We start from the raw sequence: 21,132 nt of genomic DNA, 5'->3' as shown, positions 1-21,132 counted from the left end.
GGGGGGCTAACTCCCCCCGGGCCCCTGCTCACAGCCCGGCTGACTGGTGTACATGGGGCTCCCCCGCCCTGCGCCGCCATCCCCGGGCCCTGGGGGAGGCGGAGGCTGAGCCCGAGCCCGGGGCCGCCGCTCACTTACTCTGGGCCCCAGCACCAGCAGCAACGCGCCCAAGCTGAGGAGGCAGCGGCGGAGCAGGGCCCGGTGCGGGGGGCGGCCGCCCCGCTCCATGGTTCTGCACCGGGGGCTCAGCGGCGCCCGGCCGGCTCAGCGGCTCCCTGGCTGCGCCGTGATGCAGCGTGTCCGGCCCCCCTGGCCCCTGCGGGGCGGAGCCGGGCCGGGCCAGGCCGGGGAAGGCCACCGACGTCAGCCCCGGCAAAGGAGGTGGAGCAGACTGGGAGGGAGCCAGGCCCGGGGGCTGAGCCAGGGCGGACACGGGGACTTTACCCCCAGCCCCGAGCTGCAGACGGGGACACCGTTTTATTGCGCCCGGGCGGACACGGGCGATTCCCCCTGAACCCATGCAGAGGGACAGCCACAGTTCTGTACTCACCTTCCCGTTAGCCTTGCAGCTCCCATGAATGCTGCTCTCCTTCGTGGGAGCTGCAAAGCTAGCGCAAAGTGCGTTGAGCTCGAAATATGTACCCATCGCATGATATTATCTAGAGCAGTGCTACTCAAAGTGGTGGTCCGCAAACCGGTGCCGGTCCACGAGCCATCGGCTGCCGGTCTGCGCGCACATTGGAGGGCGGGGGTGGGAATTGCCCGTCCACCACATCAGAAAGCTTGAGAAGCACTGCCCTAGAATATATCAGCTCTGACAGTTCCCTTGTTAAAACTCTCTTTCAGTATTTGGGTGGTGGGGTGTACTGGTCTAAACTGCAAGTTTACATACTTTATACGTGCTCGAACCAAAAATCACACCAGAGCTTCAACACTCTGATCAATCGCTTATTCAAGGCAATTTATTGTTTTGGATGTGGGCTCCTCTGCATAAGAATTTAAAAAGTAAAGTATATATATACTCTGCACGGCCACATTTTCAGTACCAGTAACACATTTTCATTAGTGTGTGCCATTACAAGTGCCTGTTCAAATGAGTATTTAGACGTCTACATTTCCATTTGTACATACAGTAACTGCACACATGACCACTTAAGGTGGGCAAGCCTAGATGTAAAAAAAAACAAAAACAAAAAACCCGTGTATTTTTAAAATGACCTTGAAGTACTATTTCTTTGAAAACTGCCTCAAAGATCCCGTGAGACAAGAAGGATGAGGTAATTCTTTAAGAAAAGGGATTTGCTCTGCTTTGCCTGTCTTTAAAGTTTTCTGCCGCACCCCACCATTGTTCCATGGGATGTATGCTTCTTGGCAACTTCCCTCCACCCCAGAGATGGCAGCATTTTAGTGGGTTTCTATGTAGATGGTTCTAAAGAGCTGTCAGAGCCTTTGGGATGAAAAGGGATATTAAAATGTCAGATATTATTGCCTTCCATGTTTAAACTTGTTATATATTGTTTCATATCTTTGCATCATTAGTTCATTGCCTATAATTCTTATTATTCATGTTCTGAAATTAAATTTCACTTTAGATTGAAATGATACATGCAGAGATGTCAGCTATGTAGTTCACATGCACATATAGTACATATTAAAACAATTTACCTTTTAGAATGGCTCAGCAAAAGTTTGAATTTCACATATGAGAAAACAGTCTTCAAAAATATGGAATATGAAAAAATAAAAATATGGAAACTCTTGCAAAAAATAAGCAAATAAACTGGAATCAACATTGTACAACAGCTATGAAAAACAGAGCTATGAAAAACAGCATGCTTAGAAAATGCTTTATGTTTAATAAAAAGAAAACTCTTTTCTCTGGGCACAGTTAAAGTACATTTAGAAATGATCAACTCCCACAAAGGAGAAATTAGAATGACATCAAATTCTGGAGTGGAGGTGCATCTCCATCTTCTCTTTATCTACTTTACCAGTTTCCATTGTAGATAGTTAGTGACTGGTCCCCCTACTGGGCAAAACACATCCTAGACATTACAAGTGTTTTAAAACTTATGTTCTTAACATGTACAACTGCTGATAGAGATTAGCATGAGTATGTGAAAAACGACCTTACTGTTTTTCCTACTTATTTAGGTGTGCATGGGACTTTAAACACATACAGCAAACAACAATGAGGTCACACTCCTTAGCATCCACATAAAGGCCTGAACATGAAAATTCTGCACAGAGAATGGCTGGACTTCTATATAAGACAGATAACATATAATGGCAACTGACCACAGAGATAGGGATTGTTCACAGGAAATAAGGTGAAGGGAAGACAGTTCAATATGTGGGATTTATGCATCTCCTCATTTAGCCATCGTAATCCTGAAATCCACGCCTATTAAAAAGCTTATTTCCCAGGGTCTCAGAACTGGTGTTTTTTAACCCAAGGCAGGCAGGATAAATGCCTCTGTTGGGGGTGGAGGGGGAAATCAAGAGAGCAATGGTCACTGGGTTTGGAGCTGGTTAATCTAAGCAAGCTCTGGCGCCCCCACGGGTCCCAGGTGGGCTCGATGCTACCTGGTCTGACTCAGCCAGGCTTGGCCCAGCATGGTACAGCCAAGCTCAGCTATGTTCAACCCAAAAAGAAAAGGAGTACTTGTGGCACCTTAGAGACTAACCAATTTCCAAGGCCCCGCCCCGGCCTACTTCGAAACGGAACCGTTAGCCCACGGTGCTCTGGTTCACACCAGCTAGATGCGGTTAACCCCAGACCAACCAATCCCCGCGCGCTCCGGTTTGGGCCTAACTGGCCCCATACAGCCCCGCCCCCTCATCATTCCCCCACCTTCCCCCGGCCCTGATCGCGCGAGACCCAGCCGCTGACGTCAAACGGCCGTGTGTCCTGAGACTTACATGTCATTGGTTGCTGATAAGAAGGGGCGGTGCCTGTTGAGGCGCCCGAACTATAAATGTTGGTGGGCGGCGACGCTCCGCCTTTCGCTCTGCCTAGAGGGGTCGGGGTAACGCTGGAGGTGAGCGGCGGTGGCAGGGCCCAAATCCGCTTGAGGAGATGGGGGGTGGATGGGGCCGGGTCGGTGTGCCGTGGAGACGAGGAGGACTAGTGGCGGGCGCGGTGAGGTGTCCCGTTGGCTCGGAGAAGGGGGGTGTCTGGCGGGGGGAGACCCATGGCTTGGGGCGGGCCGTTTGCTCTGGCGGTTGGGGAGGGAAGCGGGGTTGGGGGGGGTCCCGCCCGCGGCGGGCGGCGGCCGCTCCGGCAGTGGCGAGGGGGGCACGGAGGGCGGTGGCCCGAGGGGGCGTCGGTCTGGCGCGGGGGTTGGGGGAGGGGTTCTGCCCGCGGCGGGAGGCGGCCGCCCTGGGGATTGGGGCGGGGGGGTGTCCGTCCCACCGGCGCCGGCTGCGGTGATGATTCTCCTTACACGTGTTAGACTTCTGACGCGGATGAAGTGAAGCCGAGTCTGAGCCCCCGGCGCCGGGTTCCTCTGGCCCAGGCGGGCCATGGCGCCCTGCCTTCTCTTGGGCTGCGGGTTGAGCCCGGCCCTGCACCCAGACGCGCGTTGTGGTCGCCGAGGAGTCGGGCCCTGCGCTCGGGCTGCGATCCTAACAGGGCGCCTGTTCCTTGCAGGCACGACGGGAGCCGGCCTGGGACCTATGCCCTGGAGACCTGCTGGCCCATGGCCAGCTGATTGGCTCGGTGTAAAGGGTGAGGAGAACGGTTAATAAAACAGAGAAAAAATTGTCTGTTTCTTTATTGTGCTCTCCAGCACTGTCTTTGAACTGGTGAAGTGGCCAACTCATAGCTTCACTGGCTAAGCAACAGTGCAACAGGAAAAGCTTGTTCATAACTGGTGCTGCTTAGTTAAAATCTGAGTGGCTCTTTTAAGAGCAAGTAACAATCCTGTTACTGTATTGATTAAATCTTAAAGACTATAATTAAATTCCTCCTTTGCTGAATGAAATTTCCTCTTCCTAGAGGCCTCCTACTGTTGGCAGTGAGGACACTGGAAAGACAAACACCTGTCTCATTAAAGTTAAGCTCTCTCCTTGGCTGCATGACTTGTCTTTTGATGTCCTGTCCATAGGACATTGGCACTGCAGAATAGGCATAACCCTTCATAGAATTAACTCTTCCCATGACTACCTAGGAAGTTCTGTTACTTCTACAACGCAGCTTGTTCTAAAGTGGCCCATACACTTGGAACTGGTTGTACTTACAGAAATGTACATTTCTTCCAGCTGCTTTGAAACCAAGAGGCTAGCAAATGCTTAGATGAAGGACTATAAAACAGCAACTTCAAGTGACTAGGTTTCAATGGGAAAAAATGAAGGTAGCATCAGCTATAGCACACTTGAAGGGGGGTGGTGTATAATATACAATTTTGCATTATATATGAGGGGGTAGAACAGCTTGCACCCATGTAGTCTAATCTACACTTGTGGTACCCCCTTGCTTGCTACACAGTTGGCTCAGTAGAATACAGAGCTGGCTTAAGGGTGGAGGGGGAAGGGCAGAGCAGAACTGGGTGGTGGTCCCTGCCCTATACCCCCTGAACAGTCCTCTGCCCCCTGGGGGATTTACATGAGCAATAAAAATGGTAAATATTAAGCTTTAAGTAGTGGGTGAAAACTGAAATGCATTCAAACTCTGGAAGGATCTTAATTATGAGAGAAATAAGGCTAATAGGACAACTGACCAAAGCTTTTGGACAGTGAAATAAGATGCAGTAGATGCTACCACACTGAAATAAATGTTAGATGTGGATAGGGAAAGAATTTTTTGTTTCCCATGCATCATTTTGGTTGTCTCCTAATTCTATAGTAGCTTTACGATCTGTGTTTTTCCCAAGTTTGGCTTCACTAGTTTTCCTGCAAGGAAGATCTAGCAGAGGAATGATTAAGTTGTGTAAACAGTATTTGAACCACACCATTTTTCTTTTTGCGGATACAGACTAACCCAGCTGCTACTCTGAAACCTGTCATCACAGCAGTGTGTAACTCAAAACTTTGGTTTTAAAGCTTTTATTTTCAAAGCCAGAACAATACATTTTTTAACTCACTTACCCTAAAGCATCAGTCTCCATAGTCTCATAGTGCAGCTTGAATTGAACATACAATAAAAATGAATTTCTGGAGGAAAGTAACAGGGAGGTACCACATGAAAGTGACTTCCCAAATACATCTTTTGAAAACATCTTGCACAAACAAACTACTGGTCAAACAATTATGCAGAAATAACTTACAAGCTATGTAATGTGTCTGACATGGGATAACTTTATTTCAGAAAACAAAGCCAGCCAATTGTAGTTACCCACATAGTTTGATGAGGAAGTGCAATATAACAATTGTGTAACAAATCTGGATATCTTTACACATTAGTGCATCTAGTCCTTTGACTTATTAGTTATTGCACATAGAAATTTAAATCATATAAAAGACCTGCGTACAAGACATGCAGACTTCATGAAAGGCAAATAATGCCGATGTAGTAATGAGCGCAATACCAGAACCGTATACACAAACTGGAATGGTTACAGGAGTTTAGGTAACAGATATAACCTGCTAATATTGCAATTAAAAGTAACCAAAAATAGGTGTTCAAATATAGACTTAATTTTTAAATATATTAAATGCTAATTTTATTTATGATGTTTCAGGCAAGGTGCTGTTTAAAAAAAATCTTCACTATGATAGCTTCATTTAGAGCTGGTAAATAATCAAAAGTTACACAAGATCATTCTGATTTACAACAAATAGGACTGAACACAATATACAAAGTTCTTAAAAATTTACTTTTCAAAAGAAAAAAAGCAAATTATGCTATTCAAAGGGGAGCTACAAAACTCACCTTTGTAAACAAACATTCTGACAAATGCATGAACAGTTGGCAACACTGAGAAAAAAGTCACATTAAATATCAGATATGTAGTGTTCAAATAGTTATTGATTTAATGCATACATTTAATCTCCACACAGGATAGAAATAAAAAGGCAGTTTTTTTCTCATAGTTTTGGCCATTTATTAGCAGAAACAGTCCTTAAAACTGTCATCACAAACTGGTTATCAGCCTGAACAACTTCAAATGCTTGAATTCCTATTTCACATACAAAACTGAAGTAAACACACAGATGTCAAAATCTCCCTTCAGTTACAGCTACAAATCCTCACCAGCATCAGGTGATTTGAAGTCACTGGGGATGCATGGCTATCACTGATCAGAATTTAGTCCCATGCTTTGCATGTAAACACTCGTGTCTCAGGAAAACACAGCAACAAAAACTCCTATGAGAATCCCACAGTTTATTTCATTGTATTAGAAGCTCCATAGACAAGTAGGGTAACTATTTCTAGTAAGTATGTACAGTTTTAGACATTTTCATGTGTGCTCATATCTTTAAACATTCAGAATTAATCACAAACCATGGTGATTGTACCTCACTGTGAGGCAGGCTTGCTATGGTTTGGTCTCATGGCTTTGCCAAATGCTTTCTTAAATCACAATAACCCCACCAATTCCCACCTTCACTGATATTTGTGAGTGTGTGTTTTATGGCTACTTGCTTCCCAAAAAAGCACTAACTTGGTATGAAAAAATAAGTTAATATGTATACCCCACCTAAATGGATTCAAAATATTACCTATACATCCAATTTACATTCTTTTCTCCTGAAAGCATTTCATATTTCAATTGCTTGACACAAGCGATTGACTGCAGAAGTGAAAGAACATAAAACAGTTCATTCTACACCTCCAACTGCCTGAGAGAGAAAAATAGTCTTCCAGTTGTATACATTTGTTCCTGCCAGAGGATTTGGCATGCAGTTCCTTTACTGCAAAAGAACCACCCTTCGATGCAGCAGCATGATGTATGAACACAAACTGACCACAATTTGTGTCATCAAGCTCCTTGATCTATTACAATTAGATTTTCTTTTTTTCTTCAGAACAGGTCATCTTAACCTCAGTTAAAATCCTGACAGCAGCCATTACAAAATAAATCAACTTATAAATGGAATGAAACTTTGTATAAGTGCAGTAAACAGGAACAATAACCAGACATGTTGAGCGCAAAGAAATGGTTATAGGCAGTCCTCTTTAAAAAGATGTGGCACAAGTTAAGGACAAAACTACTGCACAGTTTAAAAAACCATGAAAATAAATTTCTTAATACTGTACACTGCAAATCTTCACATTTCATGGTTGATCAGCAGCCTCTGTGACTGGATCTTTTGAAGGGCACGTAGATGAGCGGGGATCCATGGCTGAGTGCATTAGAGGAATATAAACATCATCCATGTTTGGCATGACAAAAATTTTCTGTGAAATAAAGGCAAAATTAAATGCAACTTAGTTTAACGTGTCATTCAACATTTTGGGGTTTCTGATTAGCATCATTCAAAAGTAAGTAACACTTAAAATCAATTTCGGTTTCCCTGGGTTGGCCAGAATTTGATGCAATTTGTACATGCAAACTCCACAGTGCCTACCAGTCACAACAGTTTGGTTAATATGTGAACTATACCCCATATTCTTCATAGTAAGTATGATAGGATTATAGCATAATTAGTGTGTATTTTATGCAAAACAGGTCATGTGAGGGGTCATTGAAAAAGTTATGATTTGCCAAATATCCTATTTGTATGCATGTATCATTTTTGTATCTAAAGTTAGAAATATTGACTATGTAGCTGTATTTCATTCGTGCTTACTCTGGGTGACACCCACAACTAGCCTTTCTGGTACAACAGTGAAGAAGCCAGACAGTGCTAATGGACCCTGGAATAACTTAACCTTCCTGTGAACATTCCAAACAGCCTGTAAGTAATAGCTGCTATGACTGCACAAGGACATGTGAGCAGGCCACATGATTCTGGACTCCATCTTGGGATGTCAGTATTTTTCCACAAACCAGTCTGAAAACCAAGTTTTGAAACAAAAGGTTCCCACCATATGCTACAGCAATATAAGGCAGGGAGTGACATCATCTGTTATTCTTCACTCCCCACACAGAAATATTCCTGGTAACACCTGAGTAACAAGAACTGAACTGGGGGAACTGCTCGACCAAGGCTAAAGGGATTTCTTGCCTGTGTATGAAGACCTGAGAAACCCAAGCTGTAAAACTAATGCAGCTTGTGCCTCTACAAGTCTGCCTGTACCATCAGTTAGGGTGAGATTCTGCTGTTCATATCCAATCTATCTAGTATATTAAACTTAGGTTACAATTTTGTTTATTTGCTAGGTAATCTGCTTTGATCTGTTTGCTATCACTTAAAATCTATCTTTTGTAGTTAATAAATTTATTTTATGTTTTAATCTAAGCCATCGAGTTTGGAGTGAAATGCACAGGAATCTTAGCTCAGAGAGGCTGTTGTATATTCCTCTCCACATTGCGGGGAGGGAGGGGAGCGAGCTCTATGAGCTTATGCTGTACAGCGCAAGATGGTATAATTTTGGGTTTATGCTCCAGGGGGGTGCATGCCTGGGGAGCTGAGAGTTACCTTGGCTTTAGCCTTCCTTGTTGGTTCGTGCAGTGGCTACTCAGAGAGCCCGCATGTAACTGCAGCTGGTGTGTCCCCTACCTATGTTTATGCTGGTGCAGCAGGTCAGCAGTTTGTCACAGCTGGAGTGTAAGGGAGACCCCAGGCTGGTGGCTCAGAGGGCTCAGCGGTACCCCAATTCCAGGTGGCACCCCATGGGGGAACCCGTCACAGTATAAACCAATTAATTGCAGATTAGACATTAGGAAGTGCTGAGATCCCTGCTCATTTATTACTCAATGAAGGGCCAAAGGGAAGTGCCTGTTCCCCCCACCCCCGCCCAGCATATACCTCATTGCAGTTCCTTTCAAGCAGAATTCAAGGTGGCAATTTTGATCTAGCCAGTCTGCCTGATAGGTTTGTGTCATAGATAGTCAAGAGACTCTCCCACTCTTTGGACCATCCTGGAAATGTATATCCATTGGGTTGATCAGTTGGCCAGATTTTCAGCAGCGCTCAGCACCTAGTAGTTCAGCTGGATGCCGACCACTTTTGCAAATTGAAAATCTGCACTTCTCTTACGTCTGCACTAGGAATTAAAGGAACAGTTTTGAACTGCAACCTTCATTAGTTAAACGAAAAACGTCTTTAAAGTTATTAAAGAAACATACCTGAAACTCTTGTTCCAGTTTCTTTTCTATCCAGTCAGTCACATGAACCAAAGTTACTTCTCTCTCGCCGAGCTTTGGCCGAGCTTTTAGCTCTAGATAGGGAGGTCTTCGGAAACCGTACCTCAAGAGCACACACACAAAGAGGAGAGAGTTTTTTATCGTGACTATCAAATATTAATTCCTATTGCATCTCTTCCAAAATACATTCCAGATGAGTGTCTAACCTTGTCTTCTTGTTCTTAGAACTATTTTGCATATGACATGCTCTGCAGTTTGCAGAGGAAGGTTCTATTGATACTAGAGCTTCTGACATGATGGCACGCACATTTTGTAGCAAAACATTTCAAAGACACTGGGCAAGGGAAAAAAGAATCACACTGATTTTTATTTTATTTTACAAAATGGTCAAATAGCTGCAAAGATATAAAAGTACCCAGTGTCTTTTATAAGGGAAATTAGTATTGTAAGTGGAAAATTGACAGTTAAAAGAATTCAATTTCTATTTTACTTTACACTTACCATATTCTGTCAGTAGGTGGTGGTGGAATGTTAACTGCTAGTGTTCCTTTACACTCTTGTACTTCAACAGTGAGCAACAGTGGAGTATTGGATACCTCTTCAATCTTCTTTTTAATAAACTCAGTCTCTGTTGCTTTCTGAAAATATTTTGACTTGGTAATTTTATCCACAATCCTCATGATCTTACTTGTCCGATGTCCTCCAACATACCTTCATATGTAGAATAAGAAAAATACATGATCAAAATGATGTGCCCAGAAATTAGCTAGTTTTCCTAAAAATTTCTTTATCTCTGCATGCTCCATGAAGGAACACCACAGTAGGAGCTACAGGCTGTAAAAACCATGATCTGACACTAAAAGCTTTGGAATAAAATGAAGAAAAATGTAGGCTGAATGCCAGGGAGAATGTGTGTTGTGCAAGCCTCAGCAGTTGAGAAATGTAAAACAAGGCATGCTAAAAGCACTCCTCCAAAAAAAATTTTTTTTACACATACGCTGGGATTTTCAAAAGGGATCTAATAGAATTAGATGCCTAGCTCCTTTAGGACCCACAAAATCTGTCATAGTTTAGGGAACAATCCTACACTATCTGGTGAATAGACTAGGCCAGATTTTCAGAGGTATTCAGGTGCCTACTGGAGTTTTCAAAACAGCGTCTAAGTGCCTATTTTAATTTCAATTGAAGTTAGGTGCCCAGATGCTTTTGAAAATCCTAGTAGGTGCATAAACATCTTTGAAAATCTGGCCCTAGGTGATGAGAGGTCTTTTCAATCTTGATTGCCCAAACAACTTACAGTTTTTTCCTGGGTGTCTCACATAGGGTCAACTAGATGGGGCCCCAATTCTGATTGCACCCTTTGGGCAGTATGGCAACACAAAAAAGGGCTACAATTTCTATGACTATCACCAATTTCATTTGCTAAATTATTTATAGATTTTCTCTGAAGTCATGTTGATTTGCAAGGTCTTCAATAAAAGTCCTAAACAGAGATTCACACTGATGTGTCCAGGCAATGCATGTCAGAGTCTGCACCCAGCTGGTTACAAGTGACTAATGGCTCTTCTATCCAGTCCAAGTGCACCTCCTTTCCAGATGGCACTAGAAGCATGACATTTTTTTTTAAAATGGCTAAAGATGCTTACATGACTGTCAACAGTAAGTTGGCATGATGTGTGCAAATTTGTATATCACCATCTTAACAAAAATTGTCAGGAGACAGATGCACTGAAGCATGTGCACATACATCTTGAGCTCAAGGGGACCAAACACCATGTCCCAGCTGTTTAATTATAGGTTTTTGGAAGTGTTACTGTGTTTAGTGTGGAGTTATTGGTAGGAGGACCAAGGAGGAAAGAAGAACCAGGCAGTAGAAGAAGCAAGGCTCCAGGAACTGTTAGCTGCACATATGCAGAAAGACTGTTTTTTCTCCACTACAACTAGTCTAGATGGGATGCTAGCAAGACAGACACTTTGTTGTAAGGACAGAGTACATCTCTACTTCCTTCTACACCTAGCACATCTAGGAATGCGAGCACTGCATAAAAACCATAAGGATGGCATCTTCCACTTTCCTGCAGTGCCCAGGTCATCCACTGAATGAGATGGTGTGGGGGGGTTAATCTCTATTAACACAATGGGCCAATTCTCAACTGGTATAAAACCAATATCTCTCCATTAATTTCAATTCCCTGATTTATACCAGCTGTGGATCTAGCCCAAACAGAAACAGAGTTATCCATTCATTGGATACTATAGTGGTCATGGTGCAAATTTTCGAAGGCTTGAAACAGAGTTCTGGCCAAATCAGATTTCCTTCTACATTTACATAAAAGTACAGATCACATATAATTAACATTGCCAAGAGAACAAAAAGGAAAACCAAAGTATTTGTAAAAGTATATTACATATAAATAATTCTGACAGACCACTATATACAAATTTAAAGGATTTGCCTGTTAAAAATACACACTTTAGGGAACTACTGCACAGTCAAGCTACTCTAAAAGTCGTTGGAGAAAATAAAAAAGTGACAGCGATCAAGAGAAGCTATGGCTCAAATGCTACTTAAGCATCAAGTTTAGAAATTCCTAAATCCTAAAAAGAAAAGGAGGACTTGTGGCACCTTAGAGACTAACAAATTTATTTGAGCATAAGCTTTCATGAGCTACAGCTCACTTCATCGGATGCAAAAAATTTGTTAGTCTCTAAGGTGCCACAAGTACTCCTTTTCTTTTTGCGAATACACACTAACACGGCTGCTACTCTGAAACCTGTCACTAAACTCTAAAGACACAGGTTCAATCCCCAACAAAGATGACCTAGCCTTTCAGCCTCTCAAAGTATTTAAGACAGCTGAGGTTTAGTTGGTGGTTTAACCATGATGCTGGGAGTTCTATTCCTGGCTCTGCCACTGGGTGAGACATCTTAGGCATAGGCCTTGTCTACACTACAGGGGAAATTCGATCTAAGCTACGCAATTTGAGTTATGTAAATAGTGTAACTCAAATTGATGTAGCTTAGACCTAATTACTGCGGGGTCCACACTACGTGATGTCGACGGGAGACGCTCTCCCATCAACTCCTCCTACTCTTCTCAATCCAGTGGAGTACAGGAGTCAACGGGAGAGCGATCTGCATTCGATTTAGCGGGTCTTCACTAGACCTGCTAAATTGACCGCCAGTGCATTGCTCGTCGACCCCTTGGTAGGTGTAAACAAGCCCATAGAAATTTCAAAGTAACTTGGTGAAGTCACCACATCTGTAACGTGGGATAGGGACATTTAGCTGTCTTTAAAATCTGCAGATAAGTTATGGAAGTATCAGATGTAAACTGAGCACTATGCAGTTCACTCTGCAGAAATATTTTGCACAATACATTAGAAACTAAGCTCCTGTCTTTTCTGCTACGATAACTTGCAAGAGTAGCTATTTGTTTTGGTCAATATTTCCCTTTCTTCCTTTGTTGTGTAGTATGCTACTCAATTGCCCCCCCTCCATCCCAGAAGCATCTGCTTTTCAGTTGTGCTGTTGGATGGACGGACACATACACACATCTTACTGATGCCCTTTCCCATGACAAGCACTACAGTGGAACAGAACATGAAAGGTTGTCATAATCCTTCAGCTGGCAAAGCATGTTTTTAAAAAAAAAAAAAAATCAGGTAAACGCCTCACCCTTCTGCACCAGGAGTCAGCTGCTTCTCTCCTCCCATCACCTCAGAAGCATCCTCCTCCTCTGACGACCCAGCACTAGAAGACTCCTCATCACTGTCTGCAAGGCAATATGCCCTTGGCCTGAAACTGAAAGAGACAGAGATAACAATTTCCATATGAAACTTGACATTATCACCCATTCATCATGGATAGCTCTTGTGGTGCCCTATATATTTATACTGAACTGTCTGTAATTGCCCTCCCTTTCCATAACTATCCAGAGAGAGAAAGTAAAAAAAACAAACAAACAAACGCACACTGGGATTGGTTGCAGAATCCTCGAATTAAATATGCGTGATTATTTACACAGAAGCCTGTTTTTCTTCAGTAAAGCTGAAACCTGCATGAAATGAGAGTCTATTGTATGGCAAGACAGAAAACGGAATGGCTGTTTTGCATGCCACCTAACGGAATGGGAGATGGCTTTAAATATGTTTGCAGACACATTCTTGTTGGTGTTAGTTGCTTTCCAAAAGGTTTGAATAAAATGAAGAATGTCAAAAGTTTATAAAAACAAACAAACCCAAACATGAATTTTAAAATGCTGAGATGAGACTATACAGCTGTATCTTGTGCAGGACAAGTAGATTTATACTGAATGCCAACACAGGACTCTATTCAACACAAATTTTGACTAAAGGTTCCAGGATGGGAAGTTTGTTTTTATTTTGGAGATTAAAAAAAGCATACTGTGCCATACCAGGTATGGTGTTTATGCTTCACATATGTACACAAGCTATTATCCCTGGTCACTATCAGAGTCACACGGGTCCTTTGTATCTATCTACCATAATTATTGGGGGGGTGCCAGATTTAGAAATGATGTGTAAAGCGGTGTAAATTACAAACTGGTAGGTGAGTGTACAGGAGGCTACTTGATTTTAAGAGAATCTGAGTGAAATCTACATGCTGAAGGCCCAGATGGTGGTTTAAGGGAAAGTACCCTGCCCACTGCCTCCTGTTGGCTGCTTTTCTTCCTATACCTTATCTTATTTTGCCTCTATCTGGGCAAGTTGTATGAACTCAGGCTCTCTTACAGCACATACACCCACTTACTGGCGTGTAACATAGCATCTTACATATTCTTTTTAAATGGAAATCTGTTCAAAGCAATGTGTTGTGCACACTGTTGGCACTTAAGATATTCAACCTCTCAGACAACACCTCTAGAAACTAAGACCTCACAGTGGGTGTTAGAGAGAGAAGTGAAAAAAGGTTAAATGGGAATTTCAAAGGACATTGGGCCTGATTCTCCATTGGCCTCGAAATAATGTATTCATGCACATCTGAAATTGATAGTATTCTACACCCACTTTGCATGAATGTAAGTGATTACACAAGGTGCAGGGCACTGGAGAATCAGGTCTTAAGACAGTCTACATCAAGGAAACTTGCAGTGTTGTAATTAATTGCTATGGTTACATTAGTAATTTGTATCATTGCAGCTACAGTTGATGTAGCTACATAGGTATAAAATTTCCCTAATGTAAGTTTAAAAGGGAAGGATAAAGGAATTTTGCTGCTGGGCAAAAAGAAAAAGGATTCTAGGTACTAAAATTCCTTTTAAAAAAGTCTTTTGTAGAATTCCCTCCATCCCACCCTAGCTGGGGGCACAATTTCCAATTGGTCTCCTCGTGGCACGCATTTCCCTCCTTCATGGATCCATGGGAAAATGGTTCTGCAGGCTGATAAAGTTGTAGCTCATTGTACCAGTGAGGCACAGGAATCCAGTCAGTGACCTGGTGTATATGGCAGTAGTGTAATTTCTGCTGAAGAGAGTCCATCATGGATTAAGAGGAGTGGGGGTAGTGGAGCAAAGAGGTTACTCACTTTGTACAGTAACTGTGGTTCTTCAAGATGTGTCCCTTGATGGGTGCTCCACTTCTGGTGTGCATGTGCCTCTTAAGCCTTTGATCTGAGATTTTCAGTTATCAGCATCCATTTGGCCCATGCATGCGCCCTATGCCTCCTTGTGCAACGTAACAAGCTATACAGAGATGCACAGGCAAACTGCATTTAGTTCCTTATTCACTCAAAACATCCCCTAAGGAACAGTCTGAAGCAGAGGGGAAGGAGACTGGGTACTGGAGCACCCATAGAGGGACACATCTCAAAAAAACCGTTACTGCACCAAGTGAGTAACCTCCTCCTCTTCAAATAGCATCCCCATGGGTGCGCCACTTCAGGTGACTTCCGAGCAGTATCCCCAGATGACGGAGGGAGTTTTGAACCGAGTCCAGAATTGAAGACAGTACTGCAGAACCAAGTGTCGCATCGGATATGACAGCATGGATCAGGGCATAATGTTTCAAAAATGTATGTACTGAAGCCCTTGTAGCAGCCCTACATATTTCAGATACCGGTACATTCTTCAGTAATGCCGTAGACGTTGCCTGAGATCTGGCTGATTGTGCTATCACCCTTTTGGAGGTGAGGGGCAATGCCCACAGCATTGTAAGTGATAATATATCCCAATATCTATCTCAATCGTTTCTGACTAGAGACTGAGAACCCCATAGATCTATTTAGAAAGGAAATGAAGAGTCTCGGTGACTTCCTAAATTGCTTGGTTCCCTTCTATCACCCAGGGTACGTAAACAGGATTCTTGTAGGGAACTATGTGGCTTCAGGAAAAACCCCAGTAGATGAATGGATTAAGGTGGAACTCCGACAGAACCTTAGGTAAGAATTTAGGGTGTGGGCGCGAAGAGACCTGGTCTATAAAGAACACTGTAAAGGGACGATCTGCTGTCAAGTCCCCAATCTTCCTGATCCTACTGGTCTAGGTGATAGTTACTAAAAAGACCATTTTCATAGACAACAGGAAACAGGTTGCCATTGGTTTGAATGGAGGTGTCATAAGGTAACTGAGTACCAAGTTGAGGTCCCAGGTCAAGTAGTGTCCCTAATCTACAGGCAGAGATTCTCCAAACCTTTAATAAGCCTAGATGATACCGGATGTGCATATATGGAGAATCCTTCCACTGGAGGATGAAAGTCTGATATTGTGGCCAAATGGACCTTAACTGAACTAACACATAACCCTGATTTTTTTTAGATCCAACAGATAATCCAGGATGACTGAAAGCAGCATCAAATCAGGCAGAAGACCACCACCACCAATGGAAGAATCTCTTCCATTTCTGCTCATAAATAGTGTGGGTTGATCTCCTCCTACTATTCAGTAACACTTGTTATACTTCCGTAGAGCAGGAGGATTCTACCCCATGAACCAACAAGAAGCTGTGCCCTGAGGCGGAGAACCGCTAGGTTGGGATGAAGCACACAACCTGTATGTTGTGACAGGAGAAGACGACTGGTCAGGAGCCCGAACAATGGTTAGACACATAGGTGAAGCAGGTAATGGTACCACTACTTTCACTCTATCTAAATTAACTATACTAACCACTACAGAAATATTAGAAAAGCCAAGGCACGCTCAAGGCAGACATGCTAGGTTTCCATGTCAGGCCAAGATGGTTGAGAAGAAACTAAGGGCTATCTGCCTGTGTATCCCTATATTGCCTCAGTATTTGGCACGAGGAGGTATAGGATGTATGAGCAGGACAAACAGACACTGCTAACTGAAAATCTCTGATCAGCACTTGAGAGTCATGCGCACCTGAAGTGGAGCACCCAGAGGTAAACTACTTGAAGAATAATCTTAATCAGGATACAAAATATTACACAATAGCAACTAATTCCTGGACTCAAGGTTTGGAGTAGTTTTGTGCTCAAATGCAAACCAAATCTTTTTGCAACAGATTCAAGTTAGGGAAGGATATGGGTGAATACACTTTGACATTAATATATCTCTTGTAATGCAAGAGTTTTAAGCAGTTATAAAACAAAAGTTTCGGGCAAGAGGGAATTACCCAGGATTGTCATTTTAGTTGTGTAATATTTCACAGCTTGTTAAGAACATGCAATTTATAGCTGGGTTTTCTTTCATTTTTGTTCTTGTGGTTTTGTTCTCATGTTTCCCTTTTTCAAAGGAACCAGGCAGAACACTGATTGAAGTCATTGTCACGGCCCATATAAGTGGGCAGAGGAAGATGTTAAGGTTGCTGTATAGAGCACCAACAATCTAAAGGACAGTTCAAGTACAATGCACCAGTACACAGCATTCTTCTCTAGGAGCATGCGTAAAGAATGAGGGCAATAATCTCAAATTCCTTTTTAACTAGCACGGATCCAAGTTGTAAGGTTTGGATTTGACCTTCCCCAAAGATTTCTTCATAGGTACAACCCCATTGTAGCTCCCTGCTTGTATCAGAGCACCCAAAAGCGATGCACACCAAGTGCTTCTACACCAAAGCTGAAAGAGGTCACTCTCACAATAGTCCCAGTGAGCATTCCTAAAATAATCCCACAACTGAGACACTGCCAGCCAAGACATCAACAAATCCTCTCTTCATTAAATTAAGTGACATCAAAGACGACCTCCAATCTCATTATACAATGTGTGGATCACACTACATGATCACAACAGAAGGGAGTGCCATTTTCAAAGTATCTTCTTGCACTGACTGCATGGGATTTCACTGAACTGCCACTTGTACCCTGTATTATTACGTAGTATACTACAACCAAGAGGAATTATATTGTGTAGGAGACTGCATTGCATTTCTAAATGTAGATTAGCCTGCCTGTCTTTGCATATAGAAATCTCTGGTATGCTGTCTGAGACATGCTAGTCATTTATTTATAGAATAGCCATTTCACATTTTGCTCACTGGCAGTGCCTCAGAGTTGCATTTTGTGTCTGAGGGCTCTCCAGCAGGATAATATCCCAACACACTTCAGAGTACTGTCCAAAACATTAATGCAAGATGCTGTTTTTGATAGAATAATGCTGGACATGTTTGTTAATATGAGGGACTGAAAGCAACTTACACCTAACTAGTTTTGCTGCCTTTTTCAAATGAGGCAGGTGTCTTTTTCCAGCTATTTTGGGGGGTGAGGGGGGAAAGCTTTTTGGCTGTTGTAGCTCCAGACTCGATTTGGCTCAAGGCACTTCCATAAAGGTCACATTCAGTCAACTGCCTACACTCATTTATATATGGTCTGTACTGCTAACTGAGATTTCCCCACTTGTTTATACAAATCTCACCCATACTCAAAACAAGTACCGCTTTGGCAGACAGCTAGGTGTGGTATAGGGAGACAGTGATGGAATAAAGAGGTGTGTGTGTGTTAGGCTGTGTGGTCTGGCAGAATAAGCATATTGCTGGGAGCCAGGAGGTTTGAAGTTCCACTCCTGGTTTTGCCACTGACTCTTTGTGATGCATTGGCAAGTTGTTTAATCTCCCTGTCTCAATTTTCCCATTTTGAGGGATTACAATTTGTAAAGCATTTTGGACATGTAATAATACTACTACTTGAAGAAAAGATGCTGAAAGAAAGAGTCACTCAATGAGAAATACTTATGATGGCTTCATTATTTATGTGTATTTCTGATTTCCTCATAGTATTTAACCCTTTCATGCCAAAAGTCAGATATCCCAATGCTGTCTGTTAACACAGGCTCCAAGAGATAACATTTCACCACTCAGGAAACTTCAGCTTCCAAAAGGAGTCATTGGAAAGTTTTCAATCTATCATGTTTCCTTGCCATCCCTACTTAGAATGGATATGGCTTTTTCCAGTCTGTTTTGCTCAGAAGTGATTGTTTAGTTTTTTTGTGGCCAGAGAAGGGTAAAAAAGGTATTATATATAGGATAGTGACAGCAGCATTGTGATCAAAATGTTCCTGATATGATGGACGTTCATCCTGCTTCTCATGCTACACCAGTCTTGCAAAACTTTATGTCGATAACTGGCCTGGAGAGAATGATTTCTTCAGATGGGCAAGTAATATCTCACTTCTTCATTACTGTCATGGTAAAGGCAAGTGAGCAGATTAGGTCTGGGTTGGAGAATCTTTGCAAGGCCATGCCACACCATTATGTGCCTATGTTTTATTTTTAAAGTGCTTGTCAGAAATACCTGCACGACTATGGAGATAATTATATTGTAATATGGTTATCCGTACTAAAGTGATTTCGCCACACAGTTATGAAGTAGTTTTCCGTACTACCATCTACCTTCTCCAGAGAAGGGTACTGACGACAACTATATCAAACTTGGATTCAGAAGCATGGAGTTCAGTTCGATTTGTCATAGCAATTCTCCTGACATAATCTGAACTAATACTTCATTGTGCTAATTTTAATATTTGAATTAAGATGAGCTGTGCAGATCAGAACTGAACTGTGACTACTACTAAGGTGTCCATACGCTTCATATAGCGCATTTAATTTTCAGAAGCTTTACATGGTATCCATTGTATATGGTAAAAACAAAAGTATACTGGAAGTGTGTATGCATCAAATTGATGAACATCTGGCCCTGGACACGATACACACTTAGGAAAGGCCATCTGAAGGGGCTAATACAGTTTTAGTTCTAAATTCAAAGCATACATTATTAGTTACTGATATTAACATTTACTTTACCTGTAAACGATTGCTGTGTGAGAATTCAAACTATGGTACATTAAAAAAAGAGATGTGAAATCAGTGTGTTTGCCCACTGTATTTCAGAGGCTGTTCCTTCATTACAAGGATATAAATCCATACAGAGACATTTTTGTAGGCTTGAGGGAGGGGAAGCAGATTCTCCATCTCTATACGTGTTTGCTTTTTTCCAAGGTGGGTGGGGGGCATTTTGTGGAAAAGCTCCTTTTAATATTTAGGATCACAATCTTTGTGTCAGTGACACTGATGTAAATCAAAAGTAATTTGTCAGTCTTTGGTGGGGTCACTACACATTTAACTTTAGTAAAACAGAGCAGAATCCAGCCCACTGACTTCAGATTCCAGATTTATCTGTGCAACAGTTCAGAATTTGGTCATTAATATATTTTTGCTTGTATTTTATTTTTACAGGTCATGTCATTTAGCACCGTTATAAATCTCACTTTAATATACTTCAGAATGGACCAGGTTATGTCACAAGCATGCAAATTAGCTTTTATTAAATATTAAGGGACAGTTTTATTTATATACCAGCAAAAGGTTAGATTTTCAAGAATATTTTCTGGATTTGTTGGCAGTGAATATGCACTAAATCATGGAGTCTGCCTACCGTTCAGGGACTGGTGATTTCTCAGGAACTACTATGACATTCTAGTTTGTTGCTGGAAGAGAAAAGAGTTACTTTGAACCATGAAAATTCTAGGACCCCAGTGGCTACTTAAAGTCTTACTTCACTACACAGCAAAACTAACATAGGACACATGAATTTAGGAGCATTCTTAGCTTCCAAGGATTCAGAAATGGTGTCTTTATATCCAGGCTTGATAGTACTGAGACACTAGGGGCAGCAACAGCAAATGAGGAGGTTGAGACTAACCTATTATCTTAGCCTCTCAGCGCATTATTAAGATTCCTTTTCCTTCTAAAGAAGGAAAGAAAGAAAACCCATTGAATGGTTTTATATAGCACAAAAAGAATCAACATTCCACAGCTAAATTAGTTGGATATTTGACAAATACCACTCACCAGATAAATACAAATCCACAGATTGATGAATCCAAAACACATTATAAAAAATGAAGAAAAAAAATAGCACAAATACAAGTTAGATAGGATACAATATGTAATTTCTAGCCAGTTTATCTAGGAGGCATTTCTCATTTAAACGAGGAGGTAAACAGAACTATTATATATACAAAATTGGACTTTAAAAGGTGGACATGTTTATTTACACTGTGCAGTAAAGTTACTGAGGAGCATCTGAACTGTTGACATGCAGGACGCAGCTATCCTTTCACATTCATTATTTGTGTTATAGTAGCACCACATAATACCTACTAGTCTAAAGAAGAAACTGTGCAGGGTATTGATTTCTCAGGCACAAATGGGAGCGTTGTGTTTATGGAAGAAAAATGGGAAACCACTATGGACTCACCAAAGGCACATTCAGCATTTAGAATTTTGTGCATGAAAGATCCAAGTCAAGTCTAATGCCTAAACAGCACATACCTAGACAGCTGCAAAAGAATGGCATGTAGAGCCACTGATTAGGGATGAAAATAGGTGTCAGAAAAACCTAGGCTCTACTTTCAGTTCTGCCATAGTGGTGTAATCTCAGGCAAGTTGCTCCACCTCTGACTCACCTTCCCCCCATTTGTTAAGCATTAATGCTTGCTTGCTTACTTACTATACAAGGATAATTT

At 42.1% G+C, this 21,132-nt stretch overlaps 2 protein-coding genes and 1 long non-coding RNA gene across 5 annotated transcripts in view; 1 reads left to right on the top strand and 2 right to left on the bottom strand.

The window, feature by feature from the left end:
• The window catches only part of ERN1 (endoplasmic reticulum to nucleus signaling 1), a 62,371-nt gene extending 61,710 nt beyond the window's left edge, over positions 1-661 (bottom strand). Inside the window, exon 1 of one of the 2 annotated variants that reach the window (XM_084646894.1) lies at positions 551-661. In XM_084646894.1, coding sequence (XP_084503020.1) covers positions 551-646 — 96 coding nt within the window. In that variant the 5' untranslated portion in view covers positions 647-661. Of the gene's footprint in view, positions 1-138; positions 349-550 lie in introns of those variants that run through there. The other variant, XM_084646895.1, reaches the window with a different exon arrangement.
• A 2,275-nt stretch (positions 662-2,936) lies between these two features.
• Positions 2,937-4,074, top strand: LOC311530472. The gene is made up of 2 exons (XR_014713999.1): positions 2,937-3,041; positions 3,653-4,074. It is a non-coding gene; the product is annotated as an uncharacterized lncRNA (long non-coding RNA).
• A 1,204-nt stretch (positions 4,075-5,278) lies between these two features.
• Positions 5,279-21,132, bottom strand: part of TEX2 (testis expressed 2) — a 119,643-nt gene continuing 103,789 nt past the window's right edge. For both annotated transcript variants that reach the window (XM_084647109.1, XM_084647110.1), the window contains exons 9-12: positions 12,873-12,998; positions 9,696-9,905; positions 9,177-9,297; positions 5,279-7,342 (exon numbers count right to left, since the gene is read on the bottom strand). In XM_084647109.1, the coding sequence (XP_084503235.1) occupies positions 7,220-7,342; positions 9,177-9,297; positions 9,696-9,905; positions 12,873-12,998 (580 nt within the window). In that variant the 3' untranslated portion in view covers positions 5,279-7,219. The remainder of the gene's footprint in view (positions 7,343-9,176; positions 9,298-9,695; positions 9,906-12,872; positions 12,999-21,132) is intronic.

Source organism: Lepidochelys olivacea (assembly GCF_965140295.1).
Source record: "Lepidochelys olivacea isolate rLepOli2 genome assembly, chromosome: 14".
Classification (NCBI taxonomy): Eukaryota; Metazoa; Chordata; order Testudines; family Cheloniidae; genus Lepidochelys; species Lepidochelys olivacea.
Note: the sequence above shows the minus strand (reverse complement) of the source record. Positions and strands in the feature narration are given on the sequence as shown.